Here is an 18,479-nt window from a genome sequence, read left to right on the forward strand (position 1 = left end):
ACGCACTGGGGTCGATGTAATCGACTTAATCCCTTTGTCTGTCCATGTTTGTCCCCTCTATGTTTAGTCCCTTGTGGGTAATAAACAAATAGGTATTTCGTCTATCTTTACGTTCTGAGGTCAAGTTCTGCCAGGGTTAACTTTGCCTTTCATCCTTTCAGGGGTCAATAAAATAAGTACCATTTAAACACTGGGGTCCACGTAGTCAGTTTAACTCTACCCTGAAATTGCCGGCCTGGTGCCAATATGTGAAACCAATATCATCATCATCATCACCATCACTATGTATTTACTTATCATTCCAGTATGGCCCCAGCAACCTGAAGCAGCTGGCTGAAGCATGTTTGGTGGTCAATGTGCTTGACCCGAAGGTAAAACGTGACATTCTTGGATGGTTTGTCAAGCTGCAACTCTCCGAGTACACGGTACTCTTTGCAGAGGACCAAGACGTGAGTACAGAATATGATCTCTCCATTGTCTTTTGATTTATAGGGCCAACGGTTTCGTTTGGATAGGTAGAGGGGTTATAGTTTGCAATAAGTTATGTGTCCACCTTTTTTGTTTACTCATTTACTCGTTCACTCTTTTACTTGTTTCAGTCATTTGACTGCGGCCATGCTGGAGCACCGCATTTAATCGAGCAAATCGACCCCGGGACTTATTCTTTGTAAGCCCAGTACTTATTCTATCGATCTCTTTTTGCCGAACCGCTGACTGCAGCCATGCTGGAGCACCGCCTTTAGTTGAGCAAATCGACCCTGGGACTAATTCTTTGTAAGCCCAGTACTTATTCTATCGGTCTCTTTTGCCAAACCGCTAAGTGATGGGGACGTAAGTACACCAGCATCGGTTGTCAAGGAATGCTAGGGGGACAAACACAGACACACAAACACGCACACACACACACATATATATATACATATATACGACAGGCTTCTTTCAGTTTCCGTCTACCAAATCCACTCACAAGGCTTTGGTCGGCCCGAGGCTATAGCAGAAGTCACTTGCCCAAGATGCCACGCAGTGGGACTGAACCCGGAACCATGTGGTTGGTTAGCAAGCTACTTACCACACAGCCACTCCTAAACAATTTGAGTGAAAAAAGTATTACATTTAACAGATTAAGCTGAACACTAAAGGGTCAAACTGGTCATATCCGGCCAAAAGTATTCTGCCTGTTTTATGTTCAAGCTGGCCAGATCTGGTCTCTCACACCAACCCTACAATATCGTTTTAAAAATTAACATCTCCAGGGGTGTAACCAGCCCACTTATGCGTACCTTTCCTTCATTGGACACTAAACTCTGCTTGCGAAGACTTGTTGAGACAAGTGAAATCGAAATCAAATTTGATGACTGGCATCCGTGTTAGTGGAACGCTAAGAGCACCATCCAAGCGTGATCATTGCCAGAGCAACAAGCTGGCCTCCATGCTGGTGGCACGTAAAAATCACCATTCGAGCGTGATCGTTACCTGCGTCACCTTACTGGCACCTGTGCTGGTGGCACATGAAAAAACATTCGAGCGAGGTCATTGCCAGTGCTGCTGGACTGACTCCTGTGCAGGTGGCACATAAAAAAAAGCACCATTTGAGCATGGTCGTTGCCAGTACCGCCTGACTGGCCCTCATGCCAGTGGCATGTAAAAGCACCCACTACACACTCTGAGTGGTTAGCATTAGGAAGGGCCTCCAGCTGTAGAAACTCTGCCAGATCAGATTGGAGTCTGGTGCAACCATCTGGTTTGCCAGACCTCAGTCAAATTGTCCAACCCATGCTAGCATGGAAAGTGAACGTTAAACGATGATGATGATGATGATGACCTCATCAAAATCTCATAGCTACAAGATAATGCCTGATTAGTTCAAAGCAATGTGGATAAAAAGGTATTAATTTTGGCAGAATAATGCAAACCCTAAAGGGTTCATGTCCATTTTCCATGCTGGCATGGGTTGGACAGTTTGGCATAGAGCTGGCAGAATCGTTAGCACGCCGGGCGAAATGCGTAGCCGTATTTGTCTGTCCTTGTTTGTCCTCTCTATATTTAGCCCCTTGTGGGCAATAAAGAAATAGGTATTTCGTCTGCCGTTAGGTTCTGAGTCCAAATTCCGCCGAGGTCAACTTTGCCTTTCATCCTTTTGGTGTCGATAAATAAAGTACCGGTTACGCACTGAGGTCGATGTAATCGACTTAATCCCTTTGTCTGTCCATGTTTGTCCCCTCTATGTTTAGCCCCTTGTGGGCAATAAAGAAATAGGTATTTCGTCTGCCGTTAGGTTCTGAGTCCAAATTCCGCCGAGGTCAACTTTGCCTTTCATCCTTTTGGTGTCGATAAATAAAGTACCGGTTACACACTGAGGTCGATGTAATCGACTTAATCCCTTTGTCTGTCTTTGTTTGTCCCATCTATGTTTAGCCCCTTGTGGGCAATAAAGAAATATAGACATGCACACATGCATATATACATACAGGGTGCAATGGGTAAATCGGCACCATTTTATATTCTTAATTTCATGTATGCGCATTGTTTGTTTTTGATTTTGTCAACTACACGGTATTGTAGGGTCAGTTGGGCACTGTCTGTGAGAGAAACAGTACCATGATGCAATTCAGAAATGACATGCTGTACCACTTGGCATTTGCGCCGGAAGCTCCAGTATGAACATTTCAGAGTGTTTGGGTGTCAATCTGAGGACATGTACTGTGAGTGATAAAAATCAAACATCCGGTCAACATCCTGGTGTTTGGAGTGATCACTAGTAATTGCCATGTTATGCCTCCATTCATCTTCCCACATGGCCTCAGACTCAACCTTGGAGGCCTACTGTAAAACTCTCGCCCCAAAGTAGAAATCTGTGCTGTCCACTACTGAGATATTGCGCGTCATCTTTGTCTGTCTGTTTGTCTGTTCACAGGTTGCATGGTTGGATAAAATTGATAGACGTTATGCGTGGATCAAACGTACGTTGGTCAGTTTTGAAGAGAAATTTGGACACATCTTCCCTGTGGAATGGGAAATCAGTGAACGCATATGTATCGAGTTTTGTGAAATAACTAGGTAAGTGTGTCTCTAAGCATTGTTGTTGTTGCTGTTTGTTTGTTTGATGAGCAAAGCGGTCTTCGTCCGTAGTGGGAGAAGTCCGAATCGTGGTCCTTTGCTATTCGTAAGACCCGCAGAAGAGAAACCAGGTCAACCCCCCGACACCGAGAGCATCGACGGATGGATGGATGCGCATCCAGGCTCAGCGGTTGCGTTTGTTGAGCGAAGCTGTCTTCTTCCCAGAGCTTGCAAGTAGTGGGAGAAGTCCGAAACGTGGTCCTTTGCTATTCGTAAGACCCGCAGAAGAGAAAGCAGGTCAACCCCCTGACTCACCGAGAGCATCGACGGATGGATGGATGCGCATCCAGGCTCAGCGGTTGCGTTTGTTGAGCGAAGCTGTCTTCTTCCCAGAGCTTGCAAGTAGTGGGAGAAGTCCGAAACGTGGTCCTTTGCTATTTGTAAGACCCGCAGAAGAGAAAGCAGGTCAACCCCCTGACTCACCGAGAGCATCGACGGATGGATGGATGCGCATCCAGGCTCAGCGGTTGCGTTTGTTGAGCGAAGCTGTCTTCTTCCCAGAGCTTGCAAGTAGTGGGAGAAGTCCGAAACGTGGTCCTTTGCTATTCGTAAGACCCGCAGAAGAGAAAGCAGGTCAACCCCCTGACTCACCGAGAGCATCGACGGATGGATGGATGCGCATCCAGGCTCAGCGGTTGCGTTTGTTGAGCGAAGCTGTCTTCTTCCCAGAGCTTGCAAGTAGTGGGAGAAGTCCGAAATGTGGTCCTTTGCTATTTGTAAGACCCGCAGAAGAGAAAGCAGGTCAACCCCCCGACACCGAGAGCATTGACGGATGGATGAATGCGCATCCAGTCTCAGCGGTTGCATAGGAAGTTGGGGACAAGAAACAGGAAGAAAGGTTGAGAGAAAGTTGGGGCAAAAGAGTACAACAGGGGTCGCCACCACACCCTGCCGGAGCCTCGTGGAGCTTAGGTGTTTTCGCTCAATAAACACACACAGCACCTGATCTGAGAATTGAAACCGCGATCCGCGAGTCCGCTGCCGTAACCACTGGGCCATTGCGCCTCCACTGCTGTTGCTGTTGAGCGAAGCGGTCTTTGTCCTCTTGGGAGAAGTCCGAAACGTGGTCCTTTGCTATTCGTAAGACCCGCAGAAGAGGAAGCAGGTCAACCCCCGACACCGAGAGCATCGACGGATGGACGAATGTGCATCCAGGCTCAGCGGTTGCGTAGGAAGTCGGGGACAAGAAATAGGAAGAAAGAGTGAGAGAAAGTTGGAGCGAAAGGGAACAACAGGTGTCGCCACCATCCCCTGCAGGAGCCTCGTGGAGCTTTAGGTGTTCACTCAATAAACACACACAGCGCCTGGTCTCGGAATCGAAACCGCGATTCTCCGACCGCGAGTCCGCTGCCCTAACCATTGGGCCATTGTACCTCCACTTGCTGTTGTGTTGTTGTTGTTGTTACGGCAGTGAGGTGGCAGAACTATAAGCATATCAGATAAAATGCTTATAGAGCATATCTGCAAATGATTTCATCGATCAATCAATCCAATGACCCTTTTCTGGATAATGGTCAGTAAAATTGCTTCAGCTGATCTTTTTCTTTTTCAAACAAAAAAACAAACAACAAAAAACAAATGAGTCTTTTACTCTTTTACATGTTTCAGTCATTTGACTGCGGCCATGCTGGAGCACCGCCTTTAGTCGAGCAAATCGACCCCGGGACTTATTCTTTGTAAGCCCAGTACTTATTCTATCGGTCTCTTTTGCCGAACCGCTAAGTGATGGGGACGTAAACACACCAGCATCGGTTGTCAAGCAATGCTAGGGGGACAAACACAGACACACAAACATATACACACACGCTTATATATATATACATACATACGACGGGCCTCTTTCAGTTTCCGTCTACCAAATCCACTCACAAGGCATTGGTCGGTCCGGGGCTATAGCAGAAGACACTTGCCCAAGGTGCCACGCAGTGGGACTGAACCCGGGACCATGTGGTTGGTTAGCAAGCTACTTACCACACAGTCTTATTTTATTTATTTATTTAAATTTTTCTTCCTCCTTCCTTCTTTCTTTTCTTCATTCTTTTCTTTCTTGTTAATCATTTTATGTATTTTCATATTTTTCCCTTTAATTTTTCTTCAATTTTGCTTGCATTCTTTCTTTCTTTCCTTCCTTTTACTTCCTTCCTTCATTCTTTTCTTTCATTCATTTATTTCAATCTTTCATCCTTCTGTCTTTCCATTCTTTCCTCCTTCCCTTCATTCCTTATTTTTCCCTTTAATTTTTCTTCAATTTTGCTTGCATTCTTTCTTTCTTTCCTTCCTTTTCCTTCCTTCCTTCATTCTTTTCTTTCATTCATTTATTTTAATCTTTCATCCTTCTGTCTTTCTATTCTTTCCTCCTTCCCTTCATTCCTTATTTTTTCCTTCAATTTTTATTGTTTTTCTTTTTCCTTCGCTTTTTCTTTCTTCCTAATCATTAGTTATTTTAATTTCTTTCCTACTTTCCTTCCTTCCTTGTTCTTTCTTTCTTCCTTCCTTCATTTTTATTTCCTCCTCCTTTTGCTTGAATTCTTTCATTTCTCCCCCTCCTCTGTACCTTCTTTTCTTTCTCCTTTTCTTCTTTCCTTCCTCATTCCCTTCATATTTTTCCCTTTAATTTTTCTTCAATTTTGCTTGCATTCTTTCTTTCCTTCCTTTTACTTCCTTCCTTCATTATTTTCTTTCATTCATTTATTTTCATTTTTCATCCTTCTGTCTTTCCATTCTTTCCTCCTTCCCTTCATTCCTTATTTTTTCCTTCAATTTTTATTCTGTTTTTCTTTTTCCTTCGCTTTTTCTTTCTTCCTAATCATTAGTTATTTTAATTTCTTTCCTACTTTCCTTCCTTCCTTGTTCTTTCTTTCTTCCTTCCTTCATTTTTATTTCCTCCTCCTTTTGCTTGCATTCTTTCCTTCCTACTTTCTTTCATTTCTCCACCTCCTCTGTACCTTCTTTTCTTTCTCCTTTTCTTTTCTTCTTTCCTTCTTCATTTTCTTCATGCTTTTCTTCCCTTTCTTCTATCCTTCTTTTCCCCTTTATTTCCTTTCTTCCTTTTTCCTTTTTCTTTGTACTTCAATTCTTTCTTTCTTTCCTTCTTCATTCTTCTTTCTTTCTTCTCTTTTCCCCACTTATTTCTTTCATTTCCCTTCCTCGTTCCCTTCACTCCCTCTATTTCCTTCTTCCTTCCTTTCGTTTTTCTTCTCCTTACATTCTGTATTTCTTTCCTTACTTTCTTCAGACACCATCTTTTCTCCTTTCCTTTTTCATCTCTTTTCCCCTGCTTCTTTCACTCTTCCTTTCTTCCTTCCTTTCTTCATATTTTCCATCCTTTTCTTCCTCCCTTCTTTCTATTCTTCTCTCCCACCTATCTTCCCATCCTTCATCTCTTCTTTCCCTCCTTAACTCTACTTAAACTTTCTCCATTCCAGGAGAGAATTATCCAAGATAATGGCTAAGCGTGCCACGGAGATAGACGTCAAATTACTCCTATTTGCTATTCAAAGAACAAGCAATTTTGAATCCTTAATCGCCAAACGTTTCACCGGCATCACACTCCAAGAAAACTTGGTATTTATTAAATTATCTCTCTTTGATTACTTACTCTTTTACTCTTTTACTTGTTTTAGTCATTTGACTGCGGCCACGCTGGAGCAACGCCTTTAGTCGAGCAAATCGACACCGGGGCTTATTCTTTTGTAAGCCCAGTACTTATTCTATCGGTCTCTTTTGCCGAACCGCTAAGTGACGGGGACATATATATATATATATATGTTTGGGTTAAATATATATACTCTTTACTCTTTTACTTCTTTCTGTCATTTGACTGCGGCCATGCTGGAGCACAGCCTTTAGTCGAGCAAATTGACCCCGGGACTTATTCTTTGTAAGCCCAGTACTTATTCTATCGGTCTCTTTTGCCAAACTGCTAAGTTACGGGGACATAAACACACCAGCATCGGTTGTCAAGCAATGCTAGGGGGACAAACACAGACACAAACATACACACACATACACACACACACACACCACACACATATATATATATATATATATATATATATATATATATATACGACGGGCTTCTTTCAGTTTCTGTCTACCAAATCCACTCATAAGGCTTTGGTCGGGCCGAGGCTATAGCGGAAGACACTTGCCCAAGATGCCACGCAGTGGGACTGAACCGTGAGCCTTGTAGTTGGTAAGCAAGCTACTTACCACACAGCCACTCCTATGCCTAATGAAACAGATGTTGAACACAAAGTACAAATCATATAGGAAATTTATCCTTTTCTGCTTTTTATCTATCATGCATGAGATAGCCCATGGCCTCTACCTGGGATGTAGCCAGTCCACTTATGCATACCTTTCCTTCTTAGGACACAAAACTCTACTTGTGAAGACCTGTTGAGGCAAGTGAGAATCAGAATCAAAATCGAAATCGATCAACATCAATGGAAATTGTAGCTGTGATACCAGTGCTGGTGGCATATAAAAAGCACCATCCGATTGTGGCCGTTGCCAGCCTCGCCTGGCCCCCGTGCCAGTGGCACATAAAAAGCACCATCTGATCATGGCCGTAGCCAGCCTCGTCTGGCACCTGTGCCGGTGGCATGTAAAAGCACCCACTACACTCACGTGGTGGTTGGCGTTAGGAAAGGCATCTAGCTGTAGAAACACTGCCAGATCCGACTGGGCCTGGCGCAGCCTCCTGGCTTCCCAGACCCCAGTTGAACTGTCCAACCCATGCTAGCATGGAAAACGGACGTTAAACGATGATGATGATGATGATGATGATGATGATCTGTATGTGTGTATGTGTGTGTGTATATATATAAAGTGTTTAATTAACCTCATTCCTTCAAAGTTTGTTGTTAATTGGATGATATTTATCTTTGCAGCCAACCAAAGTTGCAATAACCCCAGTGATGTCCCCTACAAATCCTTTTGAAGAAGCCAGTAGCCCTTATGAACCTTCCAACCCATTTGAAAACGAGAACGCAGAATCTGTTGAGGAACCAAAGGTCAGTACACCAATCTATCTTCCTTCCATCCTTCCTTCCTTCTCTACTTCTCTTCTTCCTCCTCCCCTTTTCTTCTCCCCCCATCCTCGTTACCAATCATTGGAAACAGTTTAGGCGCAGGAGTGGCTGTGTGGTAAGTAGCTTGTTTACCAACCACATGCTTCCGGGTTCAGTCCCACTGCGTGGCACCTTGGGCAAGTGTCTTCTACTATAGCCCCGGCCAACCAATGCCTTGTGAGTGGATTTGGTAGACGGAAACTGAAGGAAGCCTGTAGTATATATGTATATATATGTAAATATATATATATATATATATATATATATATATATATATATATGTATGTGTGTGTGTCTGTGTTTGTCCCCCTAGCATTGCTTGACAACCGATGCTGGTGTGTTTAGGTCCCTGTAACCTAGCGGTTCAGCAAAAAAGAAGCCGATAGAATAAGTACTGGGCTTACAAAGAATAAGTCCCGGGGTCGATTTGCTCGACTAAAGGCGGTGCTCCAGCATGGCCGCAGTCAAATGACTGAAACGAGTAAAAGAGAGAGTTTATTGATTGTCCTTCTGATCATCTGCCTTGTAGCTGGTTATGGGAAACTCTGAGTAACGGTTTGTGAAGTTTTTAACCTTCAATAAACACTCACACACATTCACACACATACACATATATCTAGTCACATTTTTCTGTCTATTATAATTGGCTGAAGCCAGTGCCGCCTTGACTGGCTTCCGTGCCGGTGGCTCGTAAAATGCACCAATCCAACCGTGGCCGTTGCCAGCCTCGCCTGGCACCTGTAAAAAGCACCCACTACGCTCACGGAGTGGTTGGCGTTAGGAAGGGCATCAAGCTGTAGAAACACTGCCAGATCAGACTGGATCCTGGTGCAGCCTTCTGGCTTCCCAGACCGCAGTTGAACCGTCCAACCCATGCTAGCATGGAAGGCGGGTGCTAAATGATGATGATGATATATATATATATAAGTATATGCATATATATAAATATATGTATATATATATATAAATATATGTATATATATATGTAAATATATGTATATATATGTGTGTATATATATGTATATATATATATATTATATATATATATATATATATATATATATATACATACATATATGTATATATATGTATATTTATGTATTTATATATATTCTCTTCCTTGGACCTTTCCTTTTCCTATGTTTCTGACGAAGAGCTCTGCTCGAAACGTTAAACCCTCCTTCTTCCCTTCCTTCCTGAGCGTCCAATAATACTATACTTGTTCCACGTCCTCGCGTTGTTGTATTTTCTCTTTGTTCGTGTTTGGATCAACTATGCATGTACAACTGCTGAATTCAAATCTGATTTTTGTCATCACATCAAAGCATCACACTGAGTAAGCAAGCAATGGGAATCACCAGCCCCATATAATTAAACTAGCAGTATCGCCCAGCGTTGCTCGGGTTTGTAAGGGAAATAACTATATAAGCATTTTTAGAGAGTTATAGCCAAAAAATAGCAAAAAATGTATTAAAAATGGGAAAAAAATTATGGTAAATTTTTTTTAAATTGTTGACTCATCGTAGACATTTTTAGAGAGTTACTTCCCTTATATGCATTAAAAAATGCATTAAAATGGAAAAAAAATTATGGTAAATTTTTTTTTAAATCGTAGACTCATCGTAGACACGCGCTAATACCCAGAAGGGCTCAATATGAATCACGACTATAAGATACCCGGTTTTGGTTAAACTGCACCGCAAAATGTGGGAGTAGTTAGGAATCTAAATCGTAGGAGACAGACACACAACTTGACTTTTATATATAAAGATATACTTTACATTTTGTATTGAGTACATTTCCTTTTATTTATTAATCCAAAAAAAATGTCTGTACATGCTCTTCTCTCTACTGTAATTTCAACAATGTTAATTAGGGACCGATTCTTCAATCAACAGGTTCTTGGACCCAAACCTCCAGTCTCACCCTTCGATGGAATCATCTCCAAATGCTTTGAGCAACATCTGAATATTTATATAGAATCCCAAGACAGGTATATATATTGCTGTTGTTTTGTGTGGTGTGTCAGGTGGGTCTAAACGCTGTGCCGCAAGTGTCTAACCCAAGTGTTACATGATTCTTGCCACAATGTCACATCTAGCTCTGGTATTACTTGTCTATAGCCCCTATGCTACATGTCTATAGACCCTATGTCACATGTCTCTAGCCTCTGTGTTACATGTCTTTAACCTATGTGTTACATTCCTCTAGCCCGCTTTACATGTCTCTAGCCTCTGTGTTACATTTCTCTAGCTACTGTGTTTCATGTCTCTAGCCCTTATGTTACATGTCACTAGCCTCTGTGTTACATGTCTCTAGCTCCTGTGTTACATTTCTCTAGCTCCTGTGTTACATGTCTCTAGCCCTTATGTTACATGTCACTATCCTCTGTGTTACATGTCTTTAGTGTCTGTGTTACATTTCTCTAGTTCCTGTGTTACATGTCACTAGCCTCTATGTTACATGTCTTTAATGTCTGTGTTACATTTCTCTAGCTACTGTGTTACATGTCTCTAGCCCTTATGTTACATGTCACTAGCCTCTGTGTTACATGTCTTTAGTGTCTGTGTTACATGTCTCTAGCCCACCACAACCACTGGTCTGGTGCAACTAGTGTTACAAGCCCAGCAATTATGAGGATCCAGGATGTGGAGCGAAAGAGTTGGAGAGTGTTACCTGCCCTGGGTCCATTTGGGTGTTTGCAAGTGACCTTCTTCTTGAGGTAATTCCATGACGTGCTAATTAAACCATAACCAGTATCCTAGCGGGTACTATTACTCCACATCAGTGTAGACCTGGAAACAATAATGATTTGTGCAGAGTCTGTCCCACTCTCTCGTCCTTCAAACTTATGTTGGTCTGATACAAGTGCCATGTGCCCAGTAGATATCGAGATGCAGGGTCCGTATAGAGTTACCTTCTCTTAAATGAGGAGCTAAAGCGCTGAAGGGTTTTATCTTGCCCTTGATCTGTTGGGGTGTCTTTGTGAGTGACCTTCTTTCAGAGGCACTACTACTACCACCACCACCACAACCATCACTACTACCACCACCACAACTACTACTACTACCACCACCACAACCACTACTACCACCACCACCACTACTACTACCACCACCACCACAACCACTACTACTACCACCACCACAACCACTACTACTACCACCACCACAACCACTTCTACTACCACCACCACAACCACTTCTACTACCACCACCACAACCACTACTACCACCACCACCACAACCACTAATACTAACACCACCACCACAACACTACTACTACTACCACACCACCACTACTACTACCACCACCACCACCACACCACTACTACTACCACCACCACAACCACTAATACTAACACCACCACCACAACCACTTCTACTACCACCACCACAACCACTTCTACTACCACCACCACAACCACTACTACCACCACCACCACAACCACTAATACTAACACCACCACCACAACCACTACTACTACCACCACCACCACCACCACTACTACTACCACTGTTTTTTGTTTCCATTATACTTTCAGGAACCTTGCCGAGTTGATCTGCCGTTTCATAGAGGATTTCCGCCAACACGGAAGTCTTCGTGTCGAAGGAGAGGAAGGTAGCAACGTTCTGCCGAGCTGCGCCGATCTGTTTGTCTTCTACAAGAAGTGCATGGTGCAGTGTTCGCAACTAAGCACAGGCCAACCAATGCTTGACCTCACCAAAACATTCCAGAAGTATTTGAAGGAGTACGCTCACCGAGTTCTACTCAACAACCTACCAAAGTGAGTATGAGTGGAGTCTATTTCTTTATTACAGTTGCTTGGTCAGCCGTCTTTTACTATTTTACTTGTTTCAGTCATTTGACTGCAGCCATGCTGGAGCACCGCCTTTAGTCGAGCAAATCGACCCCGGGACTTATTCTTTGTAGTTCCATGCCCCGTAGCTTTTTTGTCAGACCTTAACACCTGTTTCTTTTCTTACTTTCAGAATGAGCTCCCAGTCTGCCAACCTCAGCTCAGCATCGGGTTTGATCCAGAGTATTCTAAAGGAAGGAGAGGTGGCTAAGTTCACCGAGGAAGAGCAGTGCAGGGCATGCAGCATCCTCTGTACAGCCGAGTACTGTATGGAGACCACACAGCAGCTGGAGAGCAAACTGAAAGAGAAAGTTGACCCGGCGCTTGCTATTCACATTGATCTCAACGCAGAGCAGGATCTTTTCCATAAGTGAGTATGAGTGGTGGTGGTAGTATGAGGTGATGTTATGAGAGTAGTGGTAGTGGTGGTGGTATGATGTGATGTTATGAGAGTAGTGGTAGTGGTGGTGGTGGTGGTATGATGTGATGTTATGAGAGTAGTGGTAGTGGTGGTGGTATGATGTGATGTTATGAGAGTGGTGGTGGTGGTGGTATGATGTGATGTTATGAGAGTGGTGGTGGTGGTGGTGTGGTATGATGTGATGTTATGAGAGTAGTGGTAGTGGTGGTGGTGGTATGATGTGATGTTATGAGAGTGGTATGATGTGATGTTATGAGAGTGGTATGATGTGATATGAGAGTGGTGGTGGTGATGGTATGATGTGATGTTATGAGAGTAGTGTAGTGGTGGTGGTATGATGTGATGTTATGAGAGTGGTGGTGTGGTGGTGGTATGATGTGATTTTATGAGAGTAGTGGTAGTGGTGGTGGTGGTATGAGGTGATGTATGAGAGTAGTGGTAGTGGTGGTGGTGGTATGATGTGATGTTATGAGAGTGGTGGTGATGGTGGTATGAGGTGATATTATGCGAATGGTGATGGTGGTGGTATGATGTGATGTTATGAGAGTGGTGGTGGTGATGGTGGTATGATGTGATGTTATGAGAGTGGTGGTGGTAATGGTGGTATGATGTGATATGAGAGTGGTGGTATGATGTGATGTTATGAGAGTGGTGGTGGTGGTGGTATGATGTGATGTCATGAGAGTGATGGTAGTGGTGATGTCATGAGAGTGATGGTAGTGGTGATGTCATGAGAGTGGTGGTAGTGGTGGTATGATGTGATGTCATGAGAGTGGTGGTAGTGGTGATGGTATGATGTGATGTCATGAGAGTGGTGGTAGTGGTGGTATGATGTGATGTTATGAGAGTGGTGGTAGTTGTGATGGTATGATGTAATGTTATGAGAGTGGTGGTAGTGGTGGTATGATGTGATGTTATGAGAGTGGTGGTAGTGGTGATGGTATGATGTAATGTTATGAGAGTGGTGGTATGGGAGTGGTGTTGGTGGTGATGGCAATGGGAAGTTATGGTGTTAGTAGTGGCAGTGATGTGATCTTATGAGGGTGGTGGTGGTGGTGGTGGTGGTGGTATGATGTGATGTTATGAGAGTAGTGGTAGTGGTGGTGGTATGATGTGATGTTATGAGAGTGGTGGTGATGGTATGAGGTGATATGCGAATGGTGATGGTGATGGTATGATGTGATGTTATGAGAGTGGTGGTGGTGGTGGTATGATGTGATGTTATGAGAGTGGTGGTGGTGATGGTGGTATGATGTGATGTTATGAGAGTGGTAGTGGTGGTGGTATGAGGTGATGTTATGAGAGTAGTGGTAGTGGTGGTGGTATGAGAGTGGTGGTGATGGTATGAGGTGATATTATGCGAATGGTGATGGTGGTGGTATGATGTGATGTTATGAGAGTGGTGTGGTGGTGGTATGATGTGATGTTATGAGAGTGGTGGTGATGGTATGATGTGATGTTATGAGAGTGGTGGTAGTTGTGATGGTATGATGTGATGTTATGAGAGTGGTAGTGGTGGTGGTATGAGAGTGGTGGTGGTGTGGTGGTGGTGGTGTGGTGGTATGATGTGATATGAGAGTGGTGGTGATGGTATGAGGTGATATGCGAATGGTGATGGTGATGGTATGATGTAATGTTATGAGAGTGGTATGATGTGATATGAGAGTGGTGGTATGATGTGATGTTATGAGAGTGGTGTGGTGGTGGTGGTGGTATGATGTGATGTTATGAGAGTGGTGTGGTGGTGGTATGAGAGTGGTGGTGGTGGTATGAGAGTGGTGGTGATGGTATGAGGTGATATGCGAATGGTGATGGTGGTGGTATGATGTGATGTATGAGAGTGGTGGTGGTGGTGGTGGTGTATGATGTGATGTCATGAGAGTGGTGGTATGATGTGATGTATGAGAGTGGTATGATGTGATGTCATGAGAGTGGTGGTAGTGGTGGTGGTGGTATGATGTGATGTTATGAGAGTGGTGGTGGTGGTGTGGTGGTATGATGTGATGTATGAGAGTGGTATGATGTGATATGAGAGTGGTGGTGGTAATGGTGGTATGATGTGATGTTATGAGAGTGGTATGATGTGATGTTATGAGAGTGGTGTGGTGGTGGTGGTGGTATGATGTGATGTATGAGAGTGGTGGTATGATGTGATATGAGAGTGGTGGTATGGGAGTGGTGTTGGTGGTGATGGCAATGGGAAGTTATGGTGTTAGTAGTGGCAGTGATGTGATCTTATGAGGGTGGTGGTGGTGGTGGTGGTGTGGTATGATGTGATTTTATGAGAGTAGTGGTAGTGGTGGTGGTGGTATGAGAGTGGTGGTAGTGTTGGTAGTGGTGTCGGTTTTGAAGATAATGACAATGATGTTTATTTCTCTTACTCGTCTCTTTTGCCAGTGTCATCTCCAACTGCATACAGCTCCTGGTACAGGACCTCGATTCTGCCTGTGAACCTGCCCTGACAGCCATGAGCAAGGTAATATAATAGGGCTCTGCCATCACACATTACTTTAGACAGAAAAGGAACGGAAGCGGGTGAAAGCTACAGTACTAAAGGGGACTGTTGCTAAATTCCTGAACTCATTTACGCGTAGGAGTGGCTGTGTGGTAAGTAGCTTGCTTACGAACCACATGGTTCCGGGTTCAGTCCCACTGCATGGCACCTTGGGCAAGTGTCTTCTACTATAGCCTCGGGCCGACCAAAGCCTTGTGAGTGGATTTGGTAGACGGAAACTGAAAGAAGCCCGTTGCATATATATATATATATATATATATGTGTGTGTTGTGTTTGTCCCCACCAACATCGCTTGACAACCGATGCTGGTGTGTTTATGTCCCCGTAACTCAGCATTTGGCAAAAGAGACCGATAGAATAAGTACTAGGATTACAAAGAATAAGTCCTGGGGTCGATTTGCTCGACTAAAGGCGGTGCTCCAGCATGGCCACAGTCAAATGACTGAAACAAGTAAATGAGAATGAGTAATGAGTATTACACAATGTATTGTGTGTGTGTATGTACAGTCATGGCCAACGGTTTGGAACATAGGTCTGGAAATTTGAATTTTTATATTAAAACTCTTTTACTTGTTTCAGTCATTTGACTGTAGCCATGCTGGAGCACCGCCTTTAGTCGAGCAAATTGACCCCAGGACTTATTCTTTGTAAGCCTAGTACTTATTCTATCGGTCTCTTTTGCCGAACCGCTAAGTTACGGGGACGTAAACACACCAGCATCGGTTGTCAAGCGATGTTGGGGGGACAAATACACACATACACACATATATATATATATATATATATATATATATATACATATACCCATATACATATACATATACCCATATACATATACATATATATATACACACACATATATATATATATATATATATATATAGTTAATCCAAACATGAAAACACAAAGAGAAAACACAACAACGCGAGGACGTGGAACAAGTATAATATTATTGGACGCTAAGGAAAGAAGGAGGGTTTAATGTTTCGAGCAGAGCTCTTCATCAGAAACATAGGAAAAGAAGGGAAGACGGAGGATAAAAAATCGCCAACGGTACACATGCGGTCACATATATATATATATATATATATATATATTATATATATATACATATATACGACAGGCTTCTTTCAGTTTCTGTCTACCAAATCCACTCGCAAGGCTTTGGTCAGGCCGGGGCTATAGTAGAAGACAGTTGCCCAAGGTGTCACACAGTGGGAATGAACCCTGAACCATGTGGTTGGTAAGCAAGCTACTTACCACACAGCCACTCCTAAGGCCAAAGTTCTATTTAGTTTGCAATACGTTTTTACTTGGCCAAAAGTTTGGCGCATAGGTCTGTAAATTAGAATTTTTTATATTAAATTTGAAACTATTATTATTGTTCTATTAATCTAGATTTATATTTTCTTTGTGCTACACTTTTATTTCAGATGTCTTGGTCAACTGTTGAGACCGTGGGAGACCAGAGTGGCTATGTCACTGCTATTACGTCTCACCTGAAACAGAACCTGCCAATTATCCGGGACAACCTTGCGTCATCTCGCAAGTACTTCACACAGTTTTGTGTAAAATTTGCTAAGTGAGTTACTCTTCATTTTGCTTTTTTGCTTTTCTTTTGTCTATTAACCCCTAAAGTGAGGAAAAAGGAGAATAAAAGTTAATTCTATACATTTAATTACCATAAAAGAAATAGCAGTAATCTTCTGGTACAGACTGCAAGAGATAAGACCGGTTAATTTTGTTGTGTGTGTGTGTGTGTGTGTGTTTTACAGCATAATGTGTGTGTGTGTGTGTTTTACAGTATGTTTGTGAGTGTGTGTTTTACAACATAATGTGTGTGTGTGTGTGTGTGTGTTTTACAGCATGAATTTGCGTGTCATTGTTGAAGGTGAAATGGTGATTCAGGAAAATCCCTCAAACAGCTGTTGAGAGGCTAAAGTACGCTAGAGGGACGGAAACAGGTGTCTTGCTGTAGAAGAGATACCTGACTACTTTACATGATATAAGGGTGGGTCAGAGAAAGTGGAAAGAGGATTAAGATGGTGGTAACAAGTTATGTGAGGGAACTCTCAAGGTACAAGAAAGTGAGTATAAGGGGAAATTGGATGGAAGCACTCCGTCGGTTACGACGACGAGGGTTCCAGTTGATCCGATCAACGGAACAGCCTGCTCGTGAAATTAACGTGTAAGTGGCTGAGCACTCCACAGACACGTGTACCCTTAACGTAGTTCTCGGGGATATTCAGCGTGACACAGAGAGTGACAAGGCCGGCCCTTTGAAATACAGGTACAACAGAAACAGGAAGTAAGAGTGTGAGAAAGTTGTGGTGAAAGAGTATGGCAGGGATCACCACCATCCCCTGCCGGAGCCTCGTGGAGCTTTTAGGTGTTTTCGCTCAATAAACACTCACAACGCCCGGTCTGGGAATCGAAACCGCAATCCTACAACCGCGAGTCTGCTGCCCTAACCACCGGGCCATTGCGCCTCCACAAGGGGAAATTACAGACATCAGTGATCGAAAAACTGAATAGAACGACCGCATTAGGGACCAGGATTGGATGAGGAAGTTGACTGTACAGTGAATCCTGACTGATTGAGATTGGTTGTTCAACCATGTCAGAGGATGGTGTTGGTGATGGGGGTGATGATGATGACTTCTACAAACCCAAACACAGGTACAATTACATACTAACATTTACCTCTGTCTCTTGTCTTTTCAGCACTTTCATTCCAAAATTTATTACACATATGTACCGTTGTAAACCAGTCAGTACCGTGGCAGCTGAACAGGTGAGTATTTAAAGGCATTGTGTGAAGGTGCATGGTGCCGTGGTTTGTGCGTTGGGCTCCCAATCATGAGGTAGTGAGTTCAATTCCTGGACTGGGCTGTGAGTTGTGTTCTTGAGAATTTCCTATGGCGGTTTTGCTTATTCTACCTTAAGCTTTCTCTTAGGTTATATTATTTTATAAGGATTTTTTCTGAGTAAGGGAGAATATAATGATTAACGTCACTTATACTTAAGTGTTATCATTATACCTAAAACCCTAACTACAGTATATAACGTCATAGAGACATACATACATGTCATTAATATTCATAGCATTTCATGTGTGTATGTCTCTATGACGTTATATACTGTAGTTAGGGTTTTAGATATAATAATAACACTTAAGTATAAGTGACGTTAATCATTATATTCTCCCTTACTCAGAAAAAATCCTTATAAAATAATATAACCTAAGAGAAAGCTTTGGCAATATGACATAATGTCTTTGCCGAAGAATTATCATTTTCGTTTTTTTTCCAAGGTTTTTAAAACTGCTCAACTTGACTAAAAAGAATCAAAATCCATGACAAATATTCTTTACGAAACTTTTAGAATCTTTATATGAGCAGTTATATTAACCAATGGGAAAAAACGAAAATGATAATTCCTTGGCAAAGACATTACGTCATATTGCCAATTCGCGCCATATTTCAAAATGGC

General features: G+C 42.8%; 1 protein-coding gene across 2 annotated transcripts in view; it reads left to right on the forward strand.

Annotated features, from left to right (window-relative positions):
• Positions 1-18,479, forward strand: part of LOC115226176 (vacuolar protein sorting-associated protein 53 homolog) — a 39,742-nt gene that overhangs the window by 13,453 nt on the left and 7,810 nt on the right. Inside the window, exons 7-16 of one of the 2 annotated variants that reach the window (XM_029797175.2) lie at positions 306-449; positions 2,915-3,057; positions 6,543-6,681; positions 8,013-8,135; positions 10,091-10,185; positions 11,737-11,979; positions 12,185-12,421; positions 14,870-14,948; positions 16,421-16,569; positions 17,712-17,781. In XM_029797175.2, coding sequence (XP_029653035.1) covers positions 306-449; positions 2,915-3,057; positions 6,543-6,681; positions 8,013-8,135; positions 10,091-10,185; positions 11,737-11,979; positions 12,185-12,421; positions 14,870-14,948; positions 16,421-16,569; positions 17,712-17,781 — 1,422 coding nt within the window. The remainder of the gene's footprint in view (positions 1-305; positions 450-2,914; positions 3,058-6,542; positions 6,682-8,012; positions 8,136-10,090; positions 10,186-11,736; positions 11,980-12,184; positions 12,422-14,869; positions 14,949-16,420; positions 16,570-17,711; positions 17,782-18,479) is intronic. The other variant, XM_036514953.1, reaches the window with a different exon arrangement.

This window comes from Octopus sinensis, linkage group LG29 (genome assembly GCF_006345805.1).
Source record: "Octopus sinensis linkage group LG29, ASM634580v1, whole genome shotgun sequence".
In the NCBI taxonomy this organism is placed as follows: Eukaryota; Metazoa; Mollusca; class Cephalopoda; order Octopoda; family Octopodidae; genus Octopus; species Octopus sinensis.